The 19290-nt window shown below is 44.4% G+C and overlaps 1 protein-coding gene across 2 annotated transcripts in view; it reads left to right on the top strand.

The window, feature by feature from the left end:
- The window catches only part of EIF2AK2 (eukaryotic translation initiation factor 2 alpha kinase 2), a 42277-nt gene extending 24273 nt beyond the window's left edge, over positions 1-18004 (top strand). For both annotated transcript variants that reach the window (XM_081100627.1, XM_081100626.1), the window contains exons 11-16: positions 3137-3232; positions 6999-7179; positions 11652-11780; positions 14916-15017; positions 16812-16865; positions 16949-18004. In XM_081100627.1, coding sequence (XP_080956753.1) covers positions 3137-3232; positions 6999-7179; positions 11652-11780; positions 14916-15017; positions 16812-16865; positions 16949-17071 — 685 coding nt within the window. In that variant the 3' untranslated portion in view covers positions 17072-18004. The remainder of the gene's footprint in view (positions 1-3136; positions 3233-6998; positions 7180-11651; positions 11781-14915; positions 15018-16811; positions 16866-16948) is intronic.
- The last annotated feature ends 1286 nt before the right edge of the window (positions 18005-19290 follow it).

Below are 19290 nucleotides of genomic sequence, written 5' to 3' on the forward strand. Positions count from 1 at the left end.
TAGATGTTATCTCTAGGGAGGAAAGGTTAGGGGTTCCAAACTGCATGACCAGCAATATGCTAGGAGGAGGAAAGGTCGCCCTGGGGGCAAGGTGTCACCCTACCATTGCCCTTTTCTAGGCACCCAAGGCTTCTCCCTCTAGTGAAACTCCTGTACCTGGCCCATAGTCTTTGCTCTGCTCAGGTCTGTCTAACTGCCTGCCACAATTGTTTTAAGGCTATCTTGATGAAAAAGCAAGTTATAGAGTCATTTAGCTCAAGGTGACCTTTGAGATCTTCTAGTTTCATCTCCTGACTTGTTTTCTGGCAGTTGTTAGTCCGCATAAGTTGGCCAGACCGATCCTTCAAAGACTAGATAAGCAGGTAGAAAAGAGATAGGGAGAGTGGGCTGAGCAAAGGAGAGGCAGGCAAAGAGTCCTAGGTGCTCTTTATCCTGTCCAAGGACAATACCTTACTTTGCATTGGAAACACCTTTATGCCTTCTTGGCCTCAAAACAGGCTTTTTCCTTCTTCACTGTTTTGCTTAACAAGAATGAAATATTGTTGTTCCTTCCATTCAGTAGCAATTTTTTAGTGGAAATACTTAACGAAGATCATAGTGCAATATTAGGGGACATTAGTAATGGCTTCATAAATTGGTAGAACACTGTTAAAATATACTTAGAAATAATAATCCAGAGCCATAATAATGTTTATACAGTTTGACCTAAGGATTTTCTGTCTGGAAACCTATTCTAAGGATATTGCCCAAATTAAGGGAAAAATAACCATGTAAGAGGATGTAAATACAGTGTGGTTTATAATAGTCAAGAATTAGAAAAAACAAAATATCTAACAATAAAGGAATGATTAAGGATGTTTTGTTTTCTCTCCCCTGATCAGTGGCTATTTTACAGTCATTAAAAATGAGGGTTATATGCTGAAAATATTTACACGTGAAATCTTAGATATGGAAAGTAGCTTCAGAATAATACAGGTGAAGATGAGGAAGTGGGTAAGGGTACATATGAAATTAACAACTGTTTCATCTGTGTGATGGCTAGGTAAGGGTTTGTTATACTGTTTACTCTATTTTTTTTAATATACTTTTGAAATATTACATTACAAAGTTTCTATGCCCTAACCGGTTTGGCTCAGTGAACGGAGCATCGGCCCTCAGACTGACGGGTCCTGGGTTCCATTCTGATCAAGGGCACATAGCTGGGTTGCAGGCTCAATCCTATGTCCTGGTTAGGGCCATGTGGGAGGCAACCACTTGATGTGTCTCTCTCTCACATCCATGTTTCTCTCTTTGTCTCTCACCATCCCTTCCACTCCCTCTAAAAATCAATAGAAAAATATCTTCAGGTGAGGATTAACTAAAACTAAATATTAAAAATTAAAAAGTTTACACATGTTAGTTATGCAGATTGTAAGACAATAAGGAAAATTGTAAAGATAACATGTGAAAATAGAATGTTATCTATATTAATAAAAGGGTAATATGCTAATTAGACAGGATAGACTGGATGTCTTCCAGATGTCCTTCTGGACAAAGCCACAGTGATCAGGGATGAGGCAGAGGTGATTAGGGGAGATCAGGCCATTAGGGGAGAGTGGTTAGGGGCAATCAGGCTGTCAGGGGAGAGTGGTAAGGGGCGTCAGGCTGGCAAGCAGAGGCAGTTAGGGGTGATCAGGCAGGCAGGCAGAGTGGTTAGAGGCAATCAGGCAGGCGGGCAGAGGAGTTAGGGGCGATCAGACAGGCAGGCAGGCAGAGTGGTTCAGGGTGATTAGGCAGGCAAGCAGGTGAGCAGTTAGGATCAAGCAGTCCCAGATTGTGAGAGGGTTATCCAACACCCCTGAGGGGTCCCGGATTGGAGAGAGTGCAGGCCGGGCTGAGGGAACACACCCCCACACACACACCCATGCATGAATTTCGTGCACCAGGACTCTATTCTATAATAATAATAGCGTAATATGCTAATTAGACCAGACATCCTTCTGGACGTCCTTTCGGGCGACCTTTTGGACAAAGCTGGGGCTGCAGGCATGGAATCGAGGCAGCTGCTGCGGCTGCGAAGGCCTACTCTTGCACCAATTTCATGCATCGGGCCTCTAGTACACTATAATTGCAAATATATAAAAATATTAAGACAAATGATAAGAAATAACTCCAAGTAATAACTGGTTGTGTTAGGATTGTCAATAATGAGTAACTTCTCTTTATTTTTACAGCTTGTATGTAAATATAAGTTGTAAATAATTTATTTATTTACCATATAAATAATTTTTCAAAATAAAGACTGAAATTGCTCAATGTCTGCTTATCCTTTCTCATACTTGAGATTTCAGATTCGTTTATTCCATTGAGCACAGAATTGTCTCCACTTGTGACTACACATCCCTGTAAAGCTCCCACATGCACAGCAAAGTCTCCATTTCGCTGTCTGGATCCTCTCCTTTGTGTTTCTTTGCCACACACTGGAAATTCCAAATTAGGCCCTTCTCACTGCCTGGGTTATCTACCCGTGCTGCCCAAATGGGGTTTGCTTTTGAAACTCAGAGTGACTTTAACACAAGTCTAAATAAGACATAATGTGTGAATTAGCTACCATAATTATATCATTGGCATTTCAAAGACTACAGACCGCCCTCGGGTTATGTCGGACTCAGCGTAAGTCATTTCAACGTATGTACATATGTGCTTTATGTTTTTTATTATTTACTTACCACAAGTAAAGGTCAGGAATTATCTTTTTTTTAAATTTTTTTACTGTTTCACTTCATCCCTGCTGTGTATGTGCTCCATGTGAGTGACGTAGGTGCTTATGTAGGGGGGTTCCGACTTACAGAGAAAATCGCCTTATGTCGCACCATAGGATCGGATCTCCATCGTAACCCGAGGACGTACTGTACTGCCAATGACTTTTAAGTTGTCTGATGTTTGGAATGATTTGTCACCACTTTTTCTTCTGTGTTGAGAGTGAAAACAGCTATGTTTTTTCTGTATGTTCACTTTTTCCTTTTCAGGGCTCCTGGCCTTCATTCTAAAACTCTGGGTGTGGGAACCATGGCAACTGTTCAGAAAAAGGAGGTGTTTTCTTATTGTTATCAGGGATGTATACTGACCCCTTCTATTCCTTCTTTCTTTTAACTAGGAAGGTAAAGCGTGAAGTAAAAGTTTTGGCAACACTTAGTCATCCAAATATTGTCCGCTACTATAATTGTTGGGTTGGAGAAGATTACGTGAAAAGGTAACTAACAAGAAATTCTCATAGACGTAATAAGATGGAGGAAACTGTCATTGGCTATATGTGGGCCATTAATACATTTAATAATCACAACAAGGGTGAGAAAGGATAAGCAGACACTATTTGAGACACTGTTATATCTCCATTCTGCAGGTAAGGAGACAAAGAATAATCTTTCCCTTCCTCCTCTCCTTGCTCTAAACTTGTTTTCAAGCCATTTTTTCTGTCCTCAGCTGCTTTCAGAATCTCAGGTTTCGCTTTCCTGACTTCGTTGTTTCATGGATAGAGTCGCCCACATGCCCCGACTTCAGTCGAGGCTGGAGAGACAGTCTTGAGAAGGAAGTTTGAACATGTAGATGCTGCAACTGGAGCGTCCCTCCTCAGCTGCCAGCACTTGTCTTCCCTCTCTCAGGCCCCCCAGATGCAATCAAGGAGTCTCTCTCAAATGCCACAACATCACGCATACTAGGGTGGAGAGCAGTGAAAATAATTTTAAGACCCTGAGCTTAAGGAGATAGGGGCACCTCACCTTGCATACTCATGTTTTGTCTCAACTGAACCTCTGCCAAAGGGCTGGAGGATTCAAAAGAGCTGGCATCCCTCTTTTTTTTTTTTTTAAAAAAATATATTTCTTTATTGTTTTTAAAGAGGAAGGGAGAATGAGATAGAAACATCAATGATGAGAATCACTGATTGGCTGCCTCCTGCACACCCCCCACTGGGGATCTAACCTCCTGTACGCACCCCACTGGGGATCTAGGCAACAATCCAGTCATGTGCCCTTGCCTGGAATGGACCCTGGGACTCCTCAGTCAGCAGGCTAATGCTCTATCCACTGAGCCAAGCCAGCTAGGGCTGGCATCCCTCTTTGGAAGTCACCCAGTGTTTCCTGTGGATGGTCCTCTCGCTGCAATCCCGAGGCCATTGTGGGCTTATTCATTCATCATCTCCTGCCACCAGCCCAGTCAATGTACTGAGAACCTTATCATCAGTTTCAGGAGTTCTTGCCTGGCAGCACTTGGGACTTCAGCTTTTAGCAAATTCTTATCTACCTCTTTCTATGTTCTAGCCAACGTATGTTCTAAGAATATAAGTTAACTAGAGGCCCGGTGCACAAAAATTTGTGCACTCGGGGGGAAGGGGGTCCCTCAGCCTGGCCGGTACCCTCTCGCAGTCTGGGACCCCTTGGGAGATAACGCCCTGCTGGCTTAGGCCTGCTCCCGGGTGGTAGAGGGCAGGCCCAATCCCTAGGTGCAGCCCTTGGTCGGGCTCAGAGCAGGGCCGATTGGGGAGTTCGGGCACCGCCCCCTGTCATGCACAGAGCAGGGCGGATCGGGAAGTTGCGATGCCACCCCCAGTCACGCTCAGGGTAGGGCCAATTGGGGGATTGGGGCACAGCCCCCTGTCACACTCAAGGCAGGGTCGATGGGGAGGTTGCGGCACCAACCCCTGTCATGCACAGAGCAGGGCCCATCAGGGGGTTGAGGAGCTCCCCCCCCATCACTCAGAGAGTAGGGCTGATAGGGGAGTTGGGGCACCGCCCCCTGTCATACACAGAGCAGGGCAGATCAGGGGGTTGTGGCGCCGCCCTCTATCACCCACAGAGCAGGGCCAATCAGGGGGTTGGGGCGCTGCCACTCTCACACTCAGGGCAGGGCCGATGGGGAGGTTATGGCTCTACCCGGTCACACACAGAGCAGGGCCTGTGGGGGGGTGGGGGGGGGGTTGGGGCTCCACATCCTGTCATGAACAGAGCAGGGCGGATAGGGAGGTTGTGGCCCTACCCCCTGTCACACACAGAGCCTCAGGGCGATCAGGGGGTTTGGGCGCTGCCCCCTGTCACACTGATCCCGGTGACAGGAGGCCTCTCAGCTCTGCTGATCCCGGTTCTGGGAGGCATATTCCCCTTTTACTATATAGAATAGAGGCCTGGTGCATGGGTGGGGCTGGCTGGTTTGCCCTGAAGGGTGTCCTGGATCAGTGTGGGGGTCCCCACTGGGGTGCCTGGACAGCCTGGGTTAGGGGATGATGGCTGTTTGCAGCTGGTCACACACCATTCAGGGTGGGGGTCCCCACTGGGGTGCTTGGCCAGCCTGGGTGAGGGGATGATGGCTGTTTGCAGCTGGTCACACATCCTTCAGGGTGGGGGTCCCTACTGGGGTGCCTGGCCAGCCTGGGTGAGGGGCTGAGGGCTGTTTGCAGCTGGTCACACACCCTTCAGGGTGGGGGTCCCCACTGGGGTGCCTGGCCAGTCTGGGTGAGGGGCTAAGGGCTGTTTTCAGGCTGACGGGTGACGGAAGCTCCCAACCACTCCTTTTTTTCTTTTTTCTTTTTAATTCTGGGCCAGCTTTAGCTCTGAGGCTTCAGCTCTTAGGCCTCCGCTGCTGAAAGTAGGTAATGGAAACAATGTATAACTCCAGCTCTGACTCCAGCTCTGAGATCCCAGCTAGCTGAAAGCAGGTTTCTGGAGGTTTTTTTTAGCTTCTATATGTCACTATGTTTCAAACTGCCCACTCAGAGGCCTGCAAGGGAGGCAGGGAACATTGGAGTCCTCCGTCACTGAAGCAAGCAAGCCTCATGTTCAGTTTAAGCTGCCTGGCTGCCGGTCGCCATCTTGGCGGTCAGTTAATTTGCAAATTTTGCTGATTAGCCAATGGGAAGGGTAGCGGTCGTACGCCAATTACCATGTTTCTCTTTTATTAGTGTAGATATTGAGGCCCACGTATTTCTGAAAAAGAAAACATGGTCAGCAAAATCAGTCCTCCCAGTTATATCTCATAGCAGTTTGTTGGCACTTCTTTTAGAATATCTATCCTTGTGCTATTGTTTTAGGTTTGTTTTTCCTTTTTCCTTTACCTCTCTCCTATTCAACTGTCATCCCATGACAGCAAGGATAGTGCCTAACTCATTTCCTCATCTCTAGGTGCCTATTCACAAAATGATGCTCATTATATTGAGGGTGAATTGCAATATTTAAAAATTACTTTATGTAATAATGAGATTTGGTTTTCTGCAATTTCATTGTATTAATGTTCCTTTTCCTATCTTTTATTTTTTTAATTTTTAATTTTTTTTTATTTTTGTTGGTTTAAGAGAGGAAGGGAGAAGGAGAGAAAGAGAGAAAGAGAGGGACAGAGAGCTAGAAACATCGATGAGAGAGAAACATCGATCAGCTGCCTCCTGCACACCCTCCACTGGGGATGTGCCCGCAACCAAGGCACATGCCCCTAACCGGAACCGAACCCGGGACCCTTCAGTCTGCAGGCCGGCACTCTATCCACTGAGCCACACCGGTCAGGGCCCTTTTCCTGTTTTTTAGGAAGGTGATCAAGGACCTTCAACATTAAAGGATGGACAGGCTTATACTTTATAAATTAGCTAAACCAATAACGCTCTGGACATCTGGGAACTTAGGCTTAAATGAAAAATGGTTTATTATATTGTGATTCAAATTTATTTATTTAGATTTCTGTTTTGAGACATGTTTTGTGCTCAGTTAGCTGGAGTGTCATCCCATACATCGGAAGATTGCTGGTTCGATTTCAAGTCAGGGCATATACCCAGGTTGTGGGTTCGATCCTTGGTGAATATCATCAATGTTTCTCACATTGATGTTTCTTTCTCTCTTTCTCCCTTCTTCTCTCTCTGATATCAATAAGAATATATCCTCGGGTGAGGATAAAAAAGAAGAGAAGGTATAATTTTAGGAAAGAAATGTAATTTAATAAAGTTATTTTTATTGTTACTTCTCTTTGAATTTTATATCCAGATCATTGAAGAAGTGCCTTTTCATCCAAATGGAATTCTGTGATCAAGGGACATTGGAAGACTGGATTGAGAACAGAAGAGGGAAAATTCCAAACAAAGCTTTGTCTTTGGGATTATTTAAGCAAATAGTAACTGGAGTGGACTATATACATTCAGAAGGGTTAATTCATAGAGACCTTAAGGTAAGTGGAAAATTGATCAGTGTAATTTAATTGAAAAACCCATCTCTTCAAATTTTAGAATTGGTTGACAGTCGTGAAGCAATATCTCTGATCCTCTAAAGTGGGAATGGATCTAGAACATTTCATTCCCTAGATCCACTCATAAGATCTCCAGGGCGAGTGAGCTTGTCAAGAATCTGAGCCCTGCAGTGCCGGGAGCCGGTCCATCCTTGCTGTTTCAAGGGACCTGGCATATATGGCATGCTGTTCTTAATATGTTTGCTCACCTTCTAGGCACTATGTGTTTTAACCAAGGTCTCCTCTCTGAGAAAGGTTGTTTCCCCAGGTAGGGATTTTTCCCTGAAGTTAGGGAGGGGATGAAACTCCTTAACTAAGTGCCAGGCGGGTAGTTAATCACTTTAACTACAAACAATCATGCTTAAGCTACATAATCTTTACTCCCTGGAATGGAGATAAGAAACGCCCTAACCTTTGTAATAGAGATTGATAGGATTGAATCAACTGGTATAAATACAGTTGTAACAAGACAACAAGACACAGAACTTAGGAGACAGAAAGAAGACAGAACCTACACGGAATCTAGAGACAGAAGAACTTCGCTGGAGAGAACATGACAAAAGATCCTGGACTGAACCTGACTACAGAAATTGGCAAGAGAACCTGACTAGAACCTGGTGACTGAACCTGGCTGGAGAACCTAGCGAGGGAACATGGCTACAGAACCTGGCTGGAGAACCTGGAGAACCCGGCTACAGAACCTGGCGACCGAACCTGGCTGGAGAACCTAGCGAGGGAACATGGCTACAGAACCTGGCTGGAGAACCTGGAGAACCTGGCTGGAGAACCTAGCAAGAGACCATGGACACAGAACCTGGCTGGAGATCCTAAGCAGAACCTCTCTGGAGATCGAGACCAGAACTTGGCTGGAGATCCTGGCTAGGCTGCTGATCAACTGAACGCTGTCTCCGTGTCATTCCTTCTTCGCCGACTCCATCCACACCTTTGGGGACCCCTGGACCCGCTGGGGTTGGACCCCGGCACTGCAGGAAGAAGCCCACTCACTTCTGGTGCTATCTGGCTGATAGTCACTCCAGTTTCAAACACTCGTAGTTTTAACGTGCTGAACATCCCGTGCACATAATGACTGTGGCTGGCACAGCCCGCTGGCTGCTCTGTCTCTGCGCCTCCTGCTACTCGGGCTTGTCTGAGAGGCAGAAGCACTCTGATGACTGTGGCTTTGGGAATTGGGTTTTCCTCTCTCTCAGCCTTTACTCTGAGGGCAGTCACAGCTGCTAGGTCCAGAGTCTAGAATTTCCTTGGCATTTGGACGCCGCTGCCCCATGATTGGAAAATTGCAGTAATCCAAACTTTGGAACCTGTAGCAAACCTTTGTATTTTCATTTCTTCTGTCTTTCTAGCATCCTACGTGGTCTAGAAGAGCAGTTTTCCCATTTTTGCATCTCATCACAATGAGCGAAGAGAGAACAGCTTTTCAGTCTCTCCTCCATACTCTGTGCCCTGTGATGTACCCACTCTCATCCCAGACAAGTCATGCGGAATCCTGTCGTTGTCTCTTTGCTCACCTTCTTGCATGGGACTCTCTTCTCTCTGTCCCCTCTACCCCAGCTCCTTTGGGAAGCCTTTCCAGATCACTCCACATCAGGCAGAAGCACCTCGTCCATATGCATGGTCGCTATCTGCTAGCCCACCCATCTGCAACGCCCAGGAATGAGGAAGGAAGCAAGCGTTTCCTTGAGTGAAATAAGCACTTATGTAGATAGCAGTTTGTTGAGCCCTTAAATGATATGCATCCTTGGTCTTCCCAGTGGCTGAATGTCTGATGCCTTCATGTTGGAGTCCACCTGGTTCCAATATCTCTCTCTCTTTTTTTAAATATATTTTATTGATTTTTTAAAAATATATTGTATTGATTCTTTACAGAGAGGAAGGGAGAGGGATAGAGAGTTAGAAACATCGATCAGCTGCCTCCTGCATACTCCCTACTGGGGATGTGTCCGCAACCAAGTTACATGCCCTTGACCGGAATCGAACCTGGGACCCCTGAGTCCACAGGCCAATGCTCTGTCCACTGAGCCAAACCGGGGGGGGTGGGGGGGAGGGTAGGGCTTTTATTGATTTTTTCCAGAGAGGAAGGGAGAGGGATAGAGAGTTAGAAGCATCCATGAGAAAGAAACATGGATCAGCTGCCTCCTGCACACTCCCTACTGGGGATATGCCCGCAACCAAGGTACATGCCCTTGACCGGAATCGAACCTGGGACTCTTCAGTCCACAGGCCAACTCTCTATCCACTGAGCCAAACCCGTTCCGGCCAAAAAGATACATTTAGAATAGCTATACCTTCACTTTGGAATAAATAATTCATAGCGTTACATGGGGAACCAAGCACAGTGATCTATTTGTGCAGTAATTTTTGAGAAAATACGGAAGTATGGGTATTAACTCCCATACCTTCCTAAGGGTGGATTAGTGCAGTTCTGATGGGTGCAGACTGGAGTCTGCCTTCTCCTGCACCTCTCTGTATCCCGCACTGCCCCTGCCCCAGGTTGTGGACTGATCTAGTCTTGTGTCTGTTTGTAGACTGTTTGCTCTATCACTGCAGTGGCTCGAAGGTCAGGCTTTAATACTACTGAGCCTTCTTTCATCTTCTCCAACTGTTCTAGCTTCACTGCTACACTGTCTGCTGTCTCACATCTGAAATAGGGTACAAACAAAGGCAAGCACGTTTCTTAGTGACGTCTAGCAAAATACCAGCTGCAGGTGGCTTTGCCCGAGAGGGGTCTTTATCCAGTAAAGCTCCTCTTTGAGACCTGCCAGTGTTTCACCACTTTCTGTTGGAATCCTAAGAACTAGATCAAAGGCACTGAGGGAGGGACATAGACGTTTCTGGAATGAGGGCTTATGGTTCTTGGAGGTTCAGTCCCTTTAGTCCCAGGCTCTTTGGTCATCCTCTGAGCATCAGACCTGATTCCTGTACCTCCTGTATAAAATTAGCACTCTTTTTTATGTTCTACAACCCAACATTTTGCTAAGTCATACTATAACTGATTAAACCAATGGTGCATTATTTTTTTTTAATGAACAGTAAGTAAGCAATCTGATATTTTTACTGCACAGTCCTAGTCAGCTTATATAGCACCGTAAATGTAACCTCCTGTTTCTCAGAGTCAGGTGATAGAGAGCCTTGTGTGGGACTAGCAGCTGTGCTTGCCGACCCAACATATTCCTGCACTGGAACTTGAATTAGCATTGGCACATTTTTTTCTCCACACCCATCGCACACACATGCACAGCTTTCCATCTGTATTCTTGGTGCTAGGTTCCAGTCTCACTGTTGCTTGTCCCAATCCAACTGCTAATTTCTGTGTGGACCTTTTCTGGCAGGCTTCTTAGAAGCTCCTCTTTCAGCTGCCCTGGGCTGATGTCTCTTCCCTCTCAGTGCCTTTACTCGGCCCTCTCATACATGTTAGGTCATGAGGTCTGTGTGTGAATATACAGCCCATCATTCTATTGAAAGTCTGGCTTTTTCAACAATAGCAAAATATTAATTTCCTCCTCAATAATCGTCTCTCTTCATGGTCTTTAGAATGTTGGTCAATTTGTGGAATAGGATGAACACCCCTCCCCTATCTGCTCAAAGAGTCACATGGGAAAAATACTTCAGTGCTCGTTATCCGCTTCCAGTCAACTTGGTATGCCTTCAGGGATAGAGGGGGAATGTTTTTGAAGAAGGTGCCAGAGGCCTAGAGAAATTGACATCCAAGAAGCCCCCATGAGAAGCTCTGCACAGGATATCCTGCAGCATTACTGGGTGGAGACCCTGTCTGAGGATCTCAACATTGGAAGGGATCTTAAGGGCACCTACTTTGATCCCCATAGAATCCTGGTCTCATATTTGCAACATTTCCACCAAGTGGATGTCCAGTTCTGTCTTGAATACTTCCTGGGATAGGGAACTCTTGGACTCGCATTCTTTGAACCCCACTATTAGTATATTTAGGTTACACTAAAGCAAATCTTTTGGCCATTTCCACCCTCTAGCCCTGGATTTATTCATGGGGCCATACGGTGAATCCATCTTCCACTTAACAGCTCTTCAGATATTTGGAGGCAGCTCTGCCCAAGCCTTCTTTGCTGACCTTCCTCAGCTGGCATTTTAAAGACCTGTGATATTAATTTTTCCATTTTGGGCTACCTGTGTAAGTTTAAATGCTTTACACAAGGGCGGGCACAAGTAGGTGTACAGTTGTGAGTACACAAAACAGTGTTTATTCTTGTACTATTACTTACTAATTATTGTATTATTTTCCATGTGAACAACTGTAACCCTACTTTTGCCCACCCTGTAAGTACTTCTAAACAATAGCTGTTGCTAAATATGATTTGGATATGTGATGCCAGTCTGTCAGAGTGGTACTTATGAATTAAATATTGTTTTTTCTTTTACTGTAGCCAAGTAACATATTTTTAGTAGATACAAAACAAATAAAGATTGGAGACTTTGGACTTGTAACCTTCCAGAACCATGATAAACAGCGGACGGAAGACCGGGGAACTCCACTCTACATGAGCCCAGAACAGGTGTTTTTTATTTCTTTCATTTTAAAGAAATTATAAAAGTAATAGACACCACTGATAAAATTAAAACAGTACAGTTGTGTTTAGAATAAAAATGGGAAATTCCCCCGAACCTTCCTTTTTATCGTTACTTTGCTAACAACAGTTTGTTATCTATCCTTTTATTTCTTTAATTCTATTTATTATCATTATTTTTTAATCCTCACCTGAGGTTATTTTTCCATTGGTTTTTTACCCCCATTGATTTTTAGAGAGAGTGGAAGAGAGAGGGAAAGACAGAAATATTAATGTGAAGGAAACACATTGATTGGTTGCCTCATGCCCGAGCCCGACCAGGGCTTGGGCCGGGGAGGATCCTACAACCCAGGTACATGCCCTTGACCAGAACCAAACCCGGAACCCTTTGGTCTGCAGGTCTGCAGGCTCTCTGTTTTCTGTCCTTTTAGATCATTTTCTTGGAGTTATCAAAATATACAAACACAAATGTATATTTATACAGGGTTTTTTTTTTTAAATATGTTTTATTGATTTTCTACAGAGAGGAAGGGAGAGAGATAGAGAGTCAGAAACATCGACGAGAGAGAAACATCGATCAGCTGCCTCCTGCACACCCCCCACTGGGGATATGCCCGCAACCCAGGTACATGCCCTTGACCGGAATCGAACCTGGGACCCCTCAGTCCGCAGGCCGACGCTCCATCCACTGAGCCAAACCAGCCTCGGCTATACAGGTTTTTTTTACATGAAAATGTACATACCTACACTTTTACTGGAATACTACAATGTTCTCTTGTGACTTGATTTTGTTCACTCAATAATGTTTCATTATTTTTCCATCTGACATAAAAATGTCATTTAAGTTTTTTGTGGAGTATGAAAGTAGCAGATAATTAAGAAGCTAATGGCTCCCTTTTAACTCCCGGTTTATTGAATACTAGAGGCCCGGTGCATGAATTTGAGGCCAATCGGGGCCGGGCTGTTGGGGCGGGGGGGAGAGGGGGACATGCAGGAGGATGGGGGGCTGATTCGGGATGGGGCCAGCGGGGGGCACTGCGGGAGGTTCTTGGGGCATAATTGGGGCCCCGATCGGGCTGGTTGGCTGCCTCAGTGCGCATCATAGCGACTGGTCATTCTGGTCATCTGTCCTTACAGTTGCTTGGCTTTTATATGTATAGATCTCCTGCATCCTACAATGTCTCCCTCAGAATATTTTTTTTTAATCACTCATTATTGTGCTTTTGGTTTTCTCAGTGATTTTTAAATTAAAAAAAATTTTTATTGAGGAATAATTTTCATAGCATAAAATGCACAGACCTTTTATTATTATTATTATTGATTACAGAGAGGGGAAAGGGGAGAGAGATAGAAACATCAATGAGGAGACAGAATCATTGACTAGCTGCCTCCTGCACACCCTGTACTGGCATGTGCCCTTGACCAGAATCAAACCGGGCACCCTCAGTCCGCAGGCCTATGCTCTATCCACTGAGCCAAACCGGGTAGAGCAAAATGCACAGATCTTAAGTATGCATTTCTTTAGTTTTGACAAAAGCATATACTTGTGAAGCCCACAAGCTTATGAAGTAGAATATTTTCCTTACCCAAGAAAACTCCCTCACGCTCTTTTCTAGTCAGTCCTCCTCACCGTCCAGAGGCAGCCAGTGCTCTGATTTTTATCACCATTGATAAGTTCTCCCTGTTCTTAAACTTCATATGAATGGGATCATACAGTATGTATTCTTTTGCATTTGATTATTTCACCCAAAGTGATGTCTATTGGAGAACCTCTAATTGTTGCTGTACTAGCGATACTATCCCCTAATATGAATACAGGCATGCCCCAGTGATATTGCAGGTTCGGTTCCAATCACTGCGATAAAGGGAGTATCACAATAAAGCAAGTCACATGAAGGTTTTGGTTTCCCAGTGCATATAAAAGTTATTTACACTATCTTGTGGCTTGTCCAGTGTGTAATAGCATTGTGTCTAAACAACAACAACATTATTACCTTAATTAAAGAATATTTTGTTGCTAAAACTGCTAACCATCATCTGAGCCCTCAATGAATAGTAATATTTTTGCTAGTGGAGGGTCTTGCCTCATGTTGATGGCTGCTGACTGATCAGTGTGGTGTTTGCTGAAGGTTGAAGTGGCTGTGACAATTTCTTAAAATAAGACAACAGTGAAGTTTGCCGCATTGATTCACTTTTCCTTTCACGGATTATTTCTCTGTAGCATGTGATGCTGTTTGATAGCATTTTACTTAGAGTAGAACAACTTCCAAAATTGGAGTCATTTCTCTCAAATTCTGCCACTGCTTTATTCATTAAGCTCATGTAATGTTCTAGTACTTGGTGAGGCAATAATAGGGAAGAGAAAAGAAACCAGAAGACAGCATTTTGCAAATAAATTTGAATTTATTAGCCTTTGGGGAAAACAATATCATTTGCTATCCCACATCACAACAAAGTGTTTCTGAATGGATTTCTGATCTAGTTTTTAAAAATGCGATAAAGTGAAATACAATAAAATAAGGTATGCCTGTATACCATAACTTGTTTATCCATCCTCCTGTTGATGGACATTTGGATTGCTTCCAGTTATGAGATATTCTGAATAAATCTTCTATGAATATTTGCATTCAGGTTGCTTGCTAGGAACTATTTTTTCTGTTTCAGCTGCTCCATCTCATTTAACCCCACAATCAAACTCTGAGGTTGAAACTATTGTTATTCCATTTTGTGGTTGGGATTGTTCCCATGTTGATGGTGAATTTACACAGGTGATTCAGCTACTTAGTGACAAAGATTTGAACTTGGGCAGTCAGACTCCACAGATCTTGCTAACAAAAAAGTACTGTTATATAATACTAGAGGCCCGATGCACGAAATTCATGCAAGGGGCTCGGCCCTCGCAGCAGCCCTGGCTGCCTTGTGCCCTGCCCCCTGCCCACTGGTAGTTCTGGAAGGTCGTCCCAGAAGGTTGTCCTGGAAGGTCGCTCCACAGTCCAGTCTAATTAGCATATTAACTCTTTATTATATAGGATGTTTTAGTCAAATTAAATTTTTTTGGCTTCAGAAGGCACAGATGTTTCTATCAGGTGAATAACAAATGTAAATATATTTTGATCTCTTTAGCTCGCTTCAGTAGAATATGGAAATGAAGTGGACATCTTTGCCTTAGGGCTAATTCTTTCAGAGCTTCTTTATATACCTCTCAGTCTTCAGGAAACATATAAGGTAAATAATCTCACAGAAATTATTTATTTATTTGATATGTTTTTATTGATTTTAGAGAGAAAGAAAGGGAGAGATAGAAACATCAATGTGAAAGGAACATCGATCGACTGCCTCCTGCACACCCCCTTACTAGGGATCAAGCTCGGCACCCAGGCATGTGTCCTGACCTGGAATCGAACTGATGGCCTCTTGGTGCATAGGTCGGCACTCAATCCACTGAGCCACACCAGCTGGGCTCACAGAAAGAATTTAGCAACAAAAATTATTGGCCATCGCCCTGGCCGGTGTTCCTCAGTGTTTAGAGCATTAGCCTGTGCACCGGAGGGTCGTGGGTTCAATTCCCAGTCCAGGGCATGTACCTGTGTTGCAGGTTTGATCCCGAGCCCTGGTCTGGGTGCACGCAGGAGGCAACCAATCGATGTCTCTCTCTCCTCTGCCTCTCTTCCCCTCCCTCCCTGCTTTTCACTATCTCTGAAAAGCAATGGAAAAAATATCCTAGGGTGAGGATTAAAAAAAAAATTATTGGCCATCATCTTCAAAGTGCTGCTGTAGACAGTTTATTGCCTCATGTAATGATGGGCCTGAACATATTAGCGTTGGCTGCAAATGAAATATGGCTTTTCTTTCCTTCATGTTTGGGCAACCAAAACTTTTTGTTAGAAGTTCTGGTCAAGATGGTGGAGTAGGTAGACGTGCTCACCTCCTGCCACCACTACATCAAAATTACAACTAAATTACAGAACAACCACCCCTGAGGACTAGCGTACCAGAACTTCTCTAACTAAAGATATAAAGGAAAAGCTGTGTTGAGACTGAATATTGAATGTCATATGTAATTGAAAAATTAAAATAAAGAAACAAAAAAACAACACACCCTTTCGTTAAAGACCAAAACCTTTGGGTTTTTTTTGAAAGGTGTGTGCATCTCATTAAACCATAGCTCTTTATTCCTATTTGAATCAATCAGTAACATTTTGAATGCCTGCTTGGCATAAGACACTGCGCTACGTGCTACGAGGATTGTAAACACGAATAAGCCTTGTTCTCGGGAAGTGAGAGAGGGCTGTACATGTTCTGGGAGAAGGCATGGAGTCTTTGGGAAGCAGCTAGAAGGGGATCGTTCTAGCTGTCAGGATTGAGATTTATGGAGGCATTGAAGCTGGCTCTGAAGGATTGGTTTGGCTTCTCATAGTACAGAGTAGAAAGGAGGTGATTCCAGCATGGAGACAGGAACGTGCAGGGTGTGTGTGGGGTTATAGGCAGAGTCTGATATTTTTATTGGGGTAGATAAGTTACACGGAAGTGGTGGTTGCTGGGGTAGGAAAGACATGTTGGGGTAAATTAAGGCAGGAATGTGAACTTGTTGAGAAGGCAGTGGGGAGCCACTACATGCATCGGGCGACTGGACATCCTAGGACGTAGCTCAGGAAAAGGGACGCACCTGGAATCAACAGCCTTCTCCTCTGTGAAATGGTAACGAAACAACTAGCTGTCGCACAGTGCTCCAGGAGGATGAAGGGAGATAAGGCATCTGATGCTCCTAACACTGTAGCTTGTTGTGATGTCAAAGATGCCTATTAGATGAGGCGGGGGGGGGGGGGGGGGGGGGCAGGAGGGCCAGATGGCAGGAGGGCGGGGGTGGAGTCCTGCTTCTTCTTGGCTGAAGAGACTTTCCAAAGGTCTGGAAATGTCTCAGATTTAGGGCATCTCCAGGCTTCGGTGCTTCCTAAGTTTGTTTTTTCTACCAAGTGAGAAATTTCCTAATGAATATATATATACATGTCTTATTTTCAGATTTTCGAAGATCTAAGGAAGGGCCATGTCTCAGATATATTTGACGACAAAGAAGTAAGCACTTGAAAATAATCAGAATTTCATTTTTTTCAATGTTTTATTTATTTTTTTCATCATGAGTCTTTCTATCATTACAGAAAATTCTCCTGCAGAAATTAGTTGCGACTGACCCCAAGATGCGACCTAAAACACCTGAAATACTGAAGACCTTGAAGGAGTGGAATAATGTTCCAGAGAAAAAAATGCGAAACACGCGTTAGTGCCTTTCTAAAAAAGTAGTCTGCTTCTGATGTTTGATTTTCCTGTAATTGTCTAAAATCTGCTAGGGAATATTGATGATATTTACCTGTTATTTTCATTTTTCCCTTAATTTTTTAATACATTAGCAGAAAGGTTTACACCTTTTTAAAAAAAAATTGATTTTTAGAGCCCTGCCAGTGTCACTCAGGGGTTGATCATTGACCTATGAAGAAGGAGCTCACAGTTTGATTCTAGGTCAGGGCACATGCCCAGGATGTGGGCTCAATCCCCAGTGGGGGGTGTGCAGGAGGCAGCTGATCGATGTTTCTCTCTCATCGATGCTCCTGAATGAGAGACCAGTCGGGAGCTTAAAAGCAGGATTACAGGCTTTATTAAGGGAAAGAGGCCTGCTGGGCTTTCTCGCAATGTGGAACAGCAACTCGTGCAGAGGTGGGCACTCATTGTGTGGGGCGGAATGGGAAGGAATGGGGCTTAGTGTACTCAGTGTGCGCTGATTGGTGGCTTAATGTATGGTCTATATAAGAACAAGAGCTTAGGGTATTTGGCTGATGTGGATTGGTGATTCAATGTATAGTCCATATAAGATACATGGTTAGTCATTCAGGTATTTCTGGGCTGCAGATCATGTCATACCACGCCCATCAGTTGGGAGAAGGGAGGATCTATCATTCCAGGCTTTTGGTAATAGTAAAAAAAATTGAGAGTTGGGGCAAGGTCAGGGGGTAAAGGTCCATCTTCTGTAGCTACTTCCTGCTGAGAGGGGACGTCGTCAGGGGCATCTACCCAGGGTCTCAAAGATTCCGGTAACATAGGTGTCTCTAGGTTCTGAATTCAAGGCCAGATAGATCTCTCCCACCTTCTGGTTGGCGAACGCTTGCATTCTGTTCTGCAAAAAACTAGTGAAACAGCGTATGCGATAGGGGCCAAAGAGCAAAATTAAAAGAATAAATACCAGTGGGCCTAATAGTGAGAGGAGCCATGGGGTAAGTGATCCAAAAATGGCATACCCCCCTTCTAGCTGGTTACATTGTTTTTGGTCAATCCTGTCCCGGAGGGATTTAATGTGATCTTTGACAATTCCTGATTCATTTACAAAGTAGCAGCATTCTTCCCCAAGAAAGACACAGGTACCTCCTTCTTCTGCTGTCAAAAGATCTAAAGCACATGGGTTCTGTAGGGCTACTGCTGCTAAGGAGTCTACCTGCCTTTGAAGGGATTCAAGGGAATTGCTAATGATGGAGATATCCTCTGAAAATTCAGCAATTTTTGGTAGAAATGAACAGAGGAGGAAATGCCTCCTACTCCTGTCCCTACTGCAGTGAGGATTTGCGTACCCATTAAGATAAGACCTTTTGTGGAGAGGTCTGAGAAGACCAAGAGAGGATTCGAGTTCTCCCTCTGTTTTGATAGAAAGATTGGGGGTTAGGAAAACATAAAGGCAGAGCAAGTGTGACAGGTCCTGGGGAGAACACAGGTGTAGGTTGTAGTCCCACAAAGGAGAAAAATACCCGGTGGAGGGCAGGCTAAGGGAGGGGGTAAATTTATAGATTGTGCACAGTAGTAAGGTGTAGGAGTAGTTGAGGTAGTGGTTTGAGAGGTATTTGTTAAACAGGTAGTGTTTTCCATATTAAAGAGAGAGACGTTATATAGGGTGCATTGAGGTCTGGTATAGGTAAGAGTTAAGTTAGTGGTCCAATAGTTTGGGATTGGAGTGGCTATGATGAGGGTTCGAGCTAGTGACAGACAAATCCAACAGGATGTAGAGAAAGAAGGATTGATGTTAGAGAGTAGGTGGAAAGTTGTATTGATGAGGGTGGCCAGAGGAGTAGGTTCAGGGTTCTTAGGGCGAGAGAGAATGTCCTTTAGTGGGGGAGGGATAGGTCGAGGATTAATATAGGTTTTGATAAAGATAAGTCCGTTTCACCTGAAAAGACTAAAAACCTTCATTGGTGCACTCATTGCTAGCTGCCTGTAGGAGGATTATGTTGAGGAGACGAGACATATAAAAAGGAATTTGCAAACCTGAGCTTTTTCCGGAGTGAAAAGTCAGAGGGTCCCTTGCCAGGTAAGAGCCTGTGAGGAATGATGAGTCGTCAGGTCCTGGATGGTGCTGCTGAGTCTTCTTCGGGGATGGTGGGGAGACATTTGGTGAGCCTGAGAGAGGTAGGTCCTGTGGGGGTAGAAGTGTAGGAAGGTAGTGTTTTGTGTAGAGGTTTGT

Source organism: Myotis nattereri, assembly GCF_964212035.1.
Source record: "Myotis nattereri genome assembly, chromosome: 10".
NCBI lineage: Eukaryota > Metazoa > Chordata > Mammalia > Chiroptera > Vespertilionidae > Myotis > Myotis nattereri.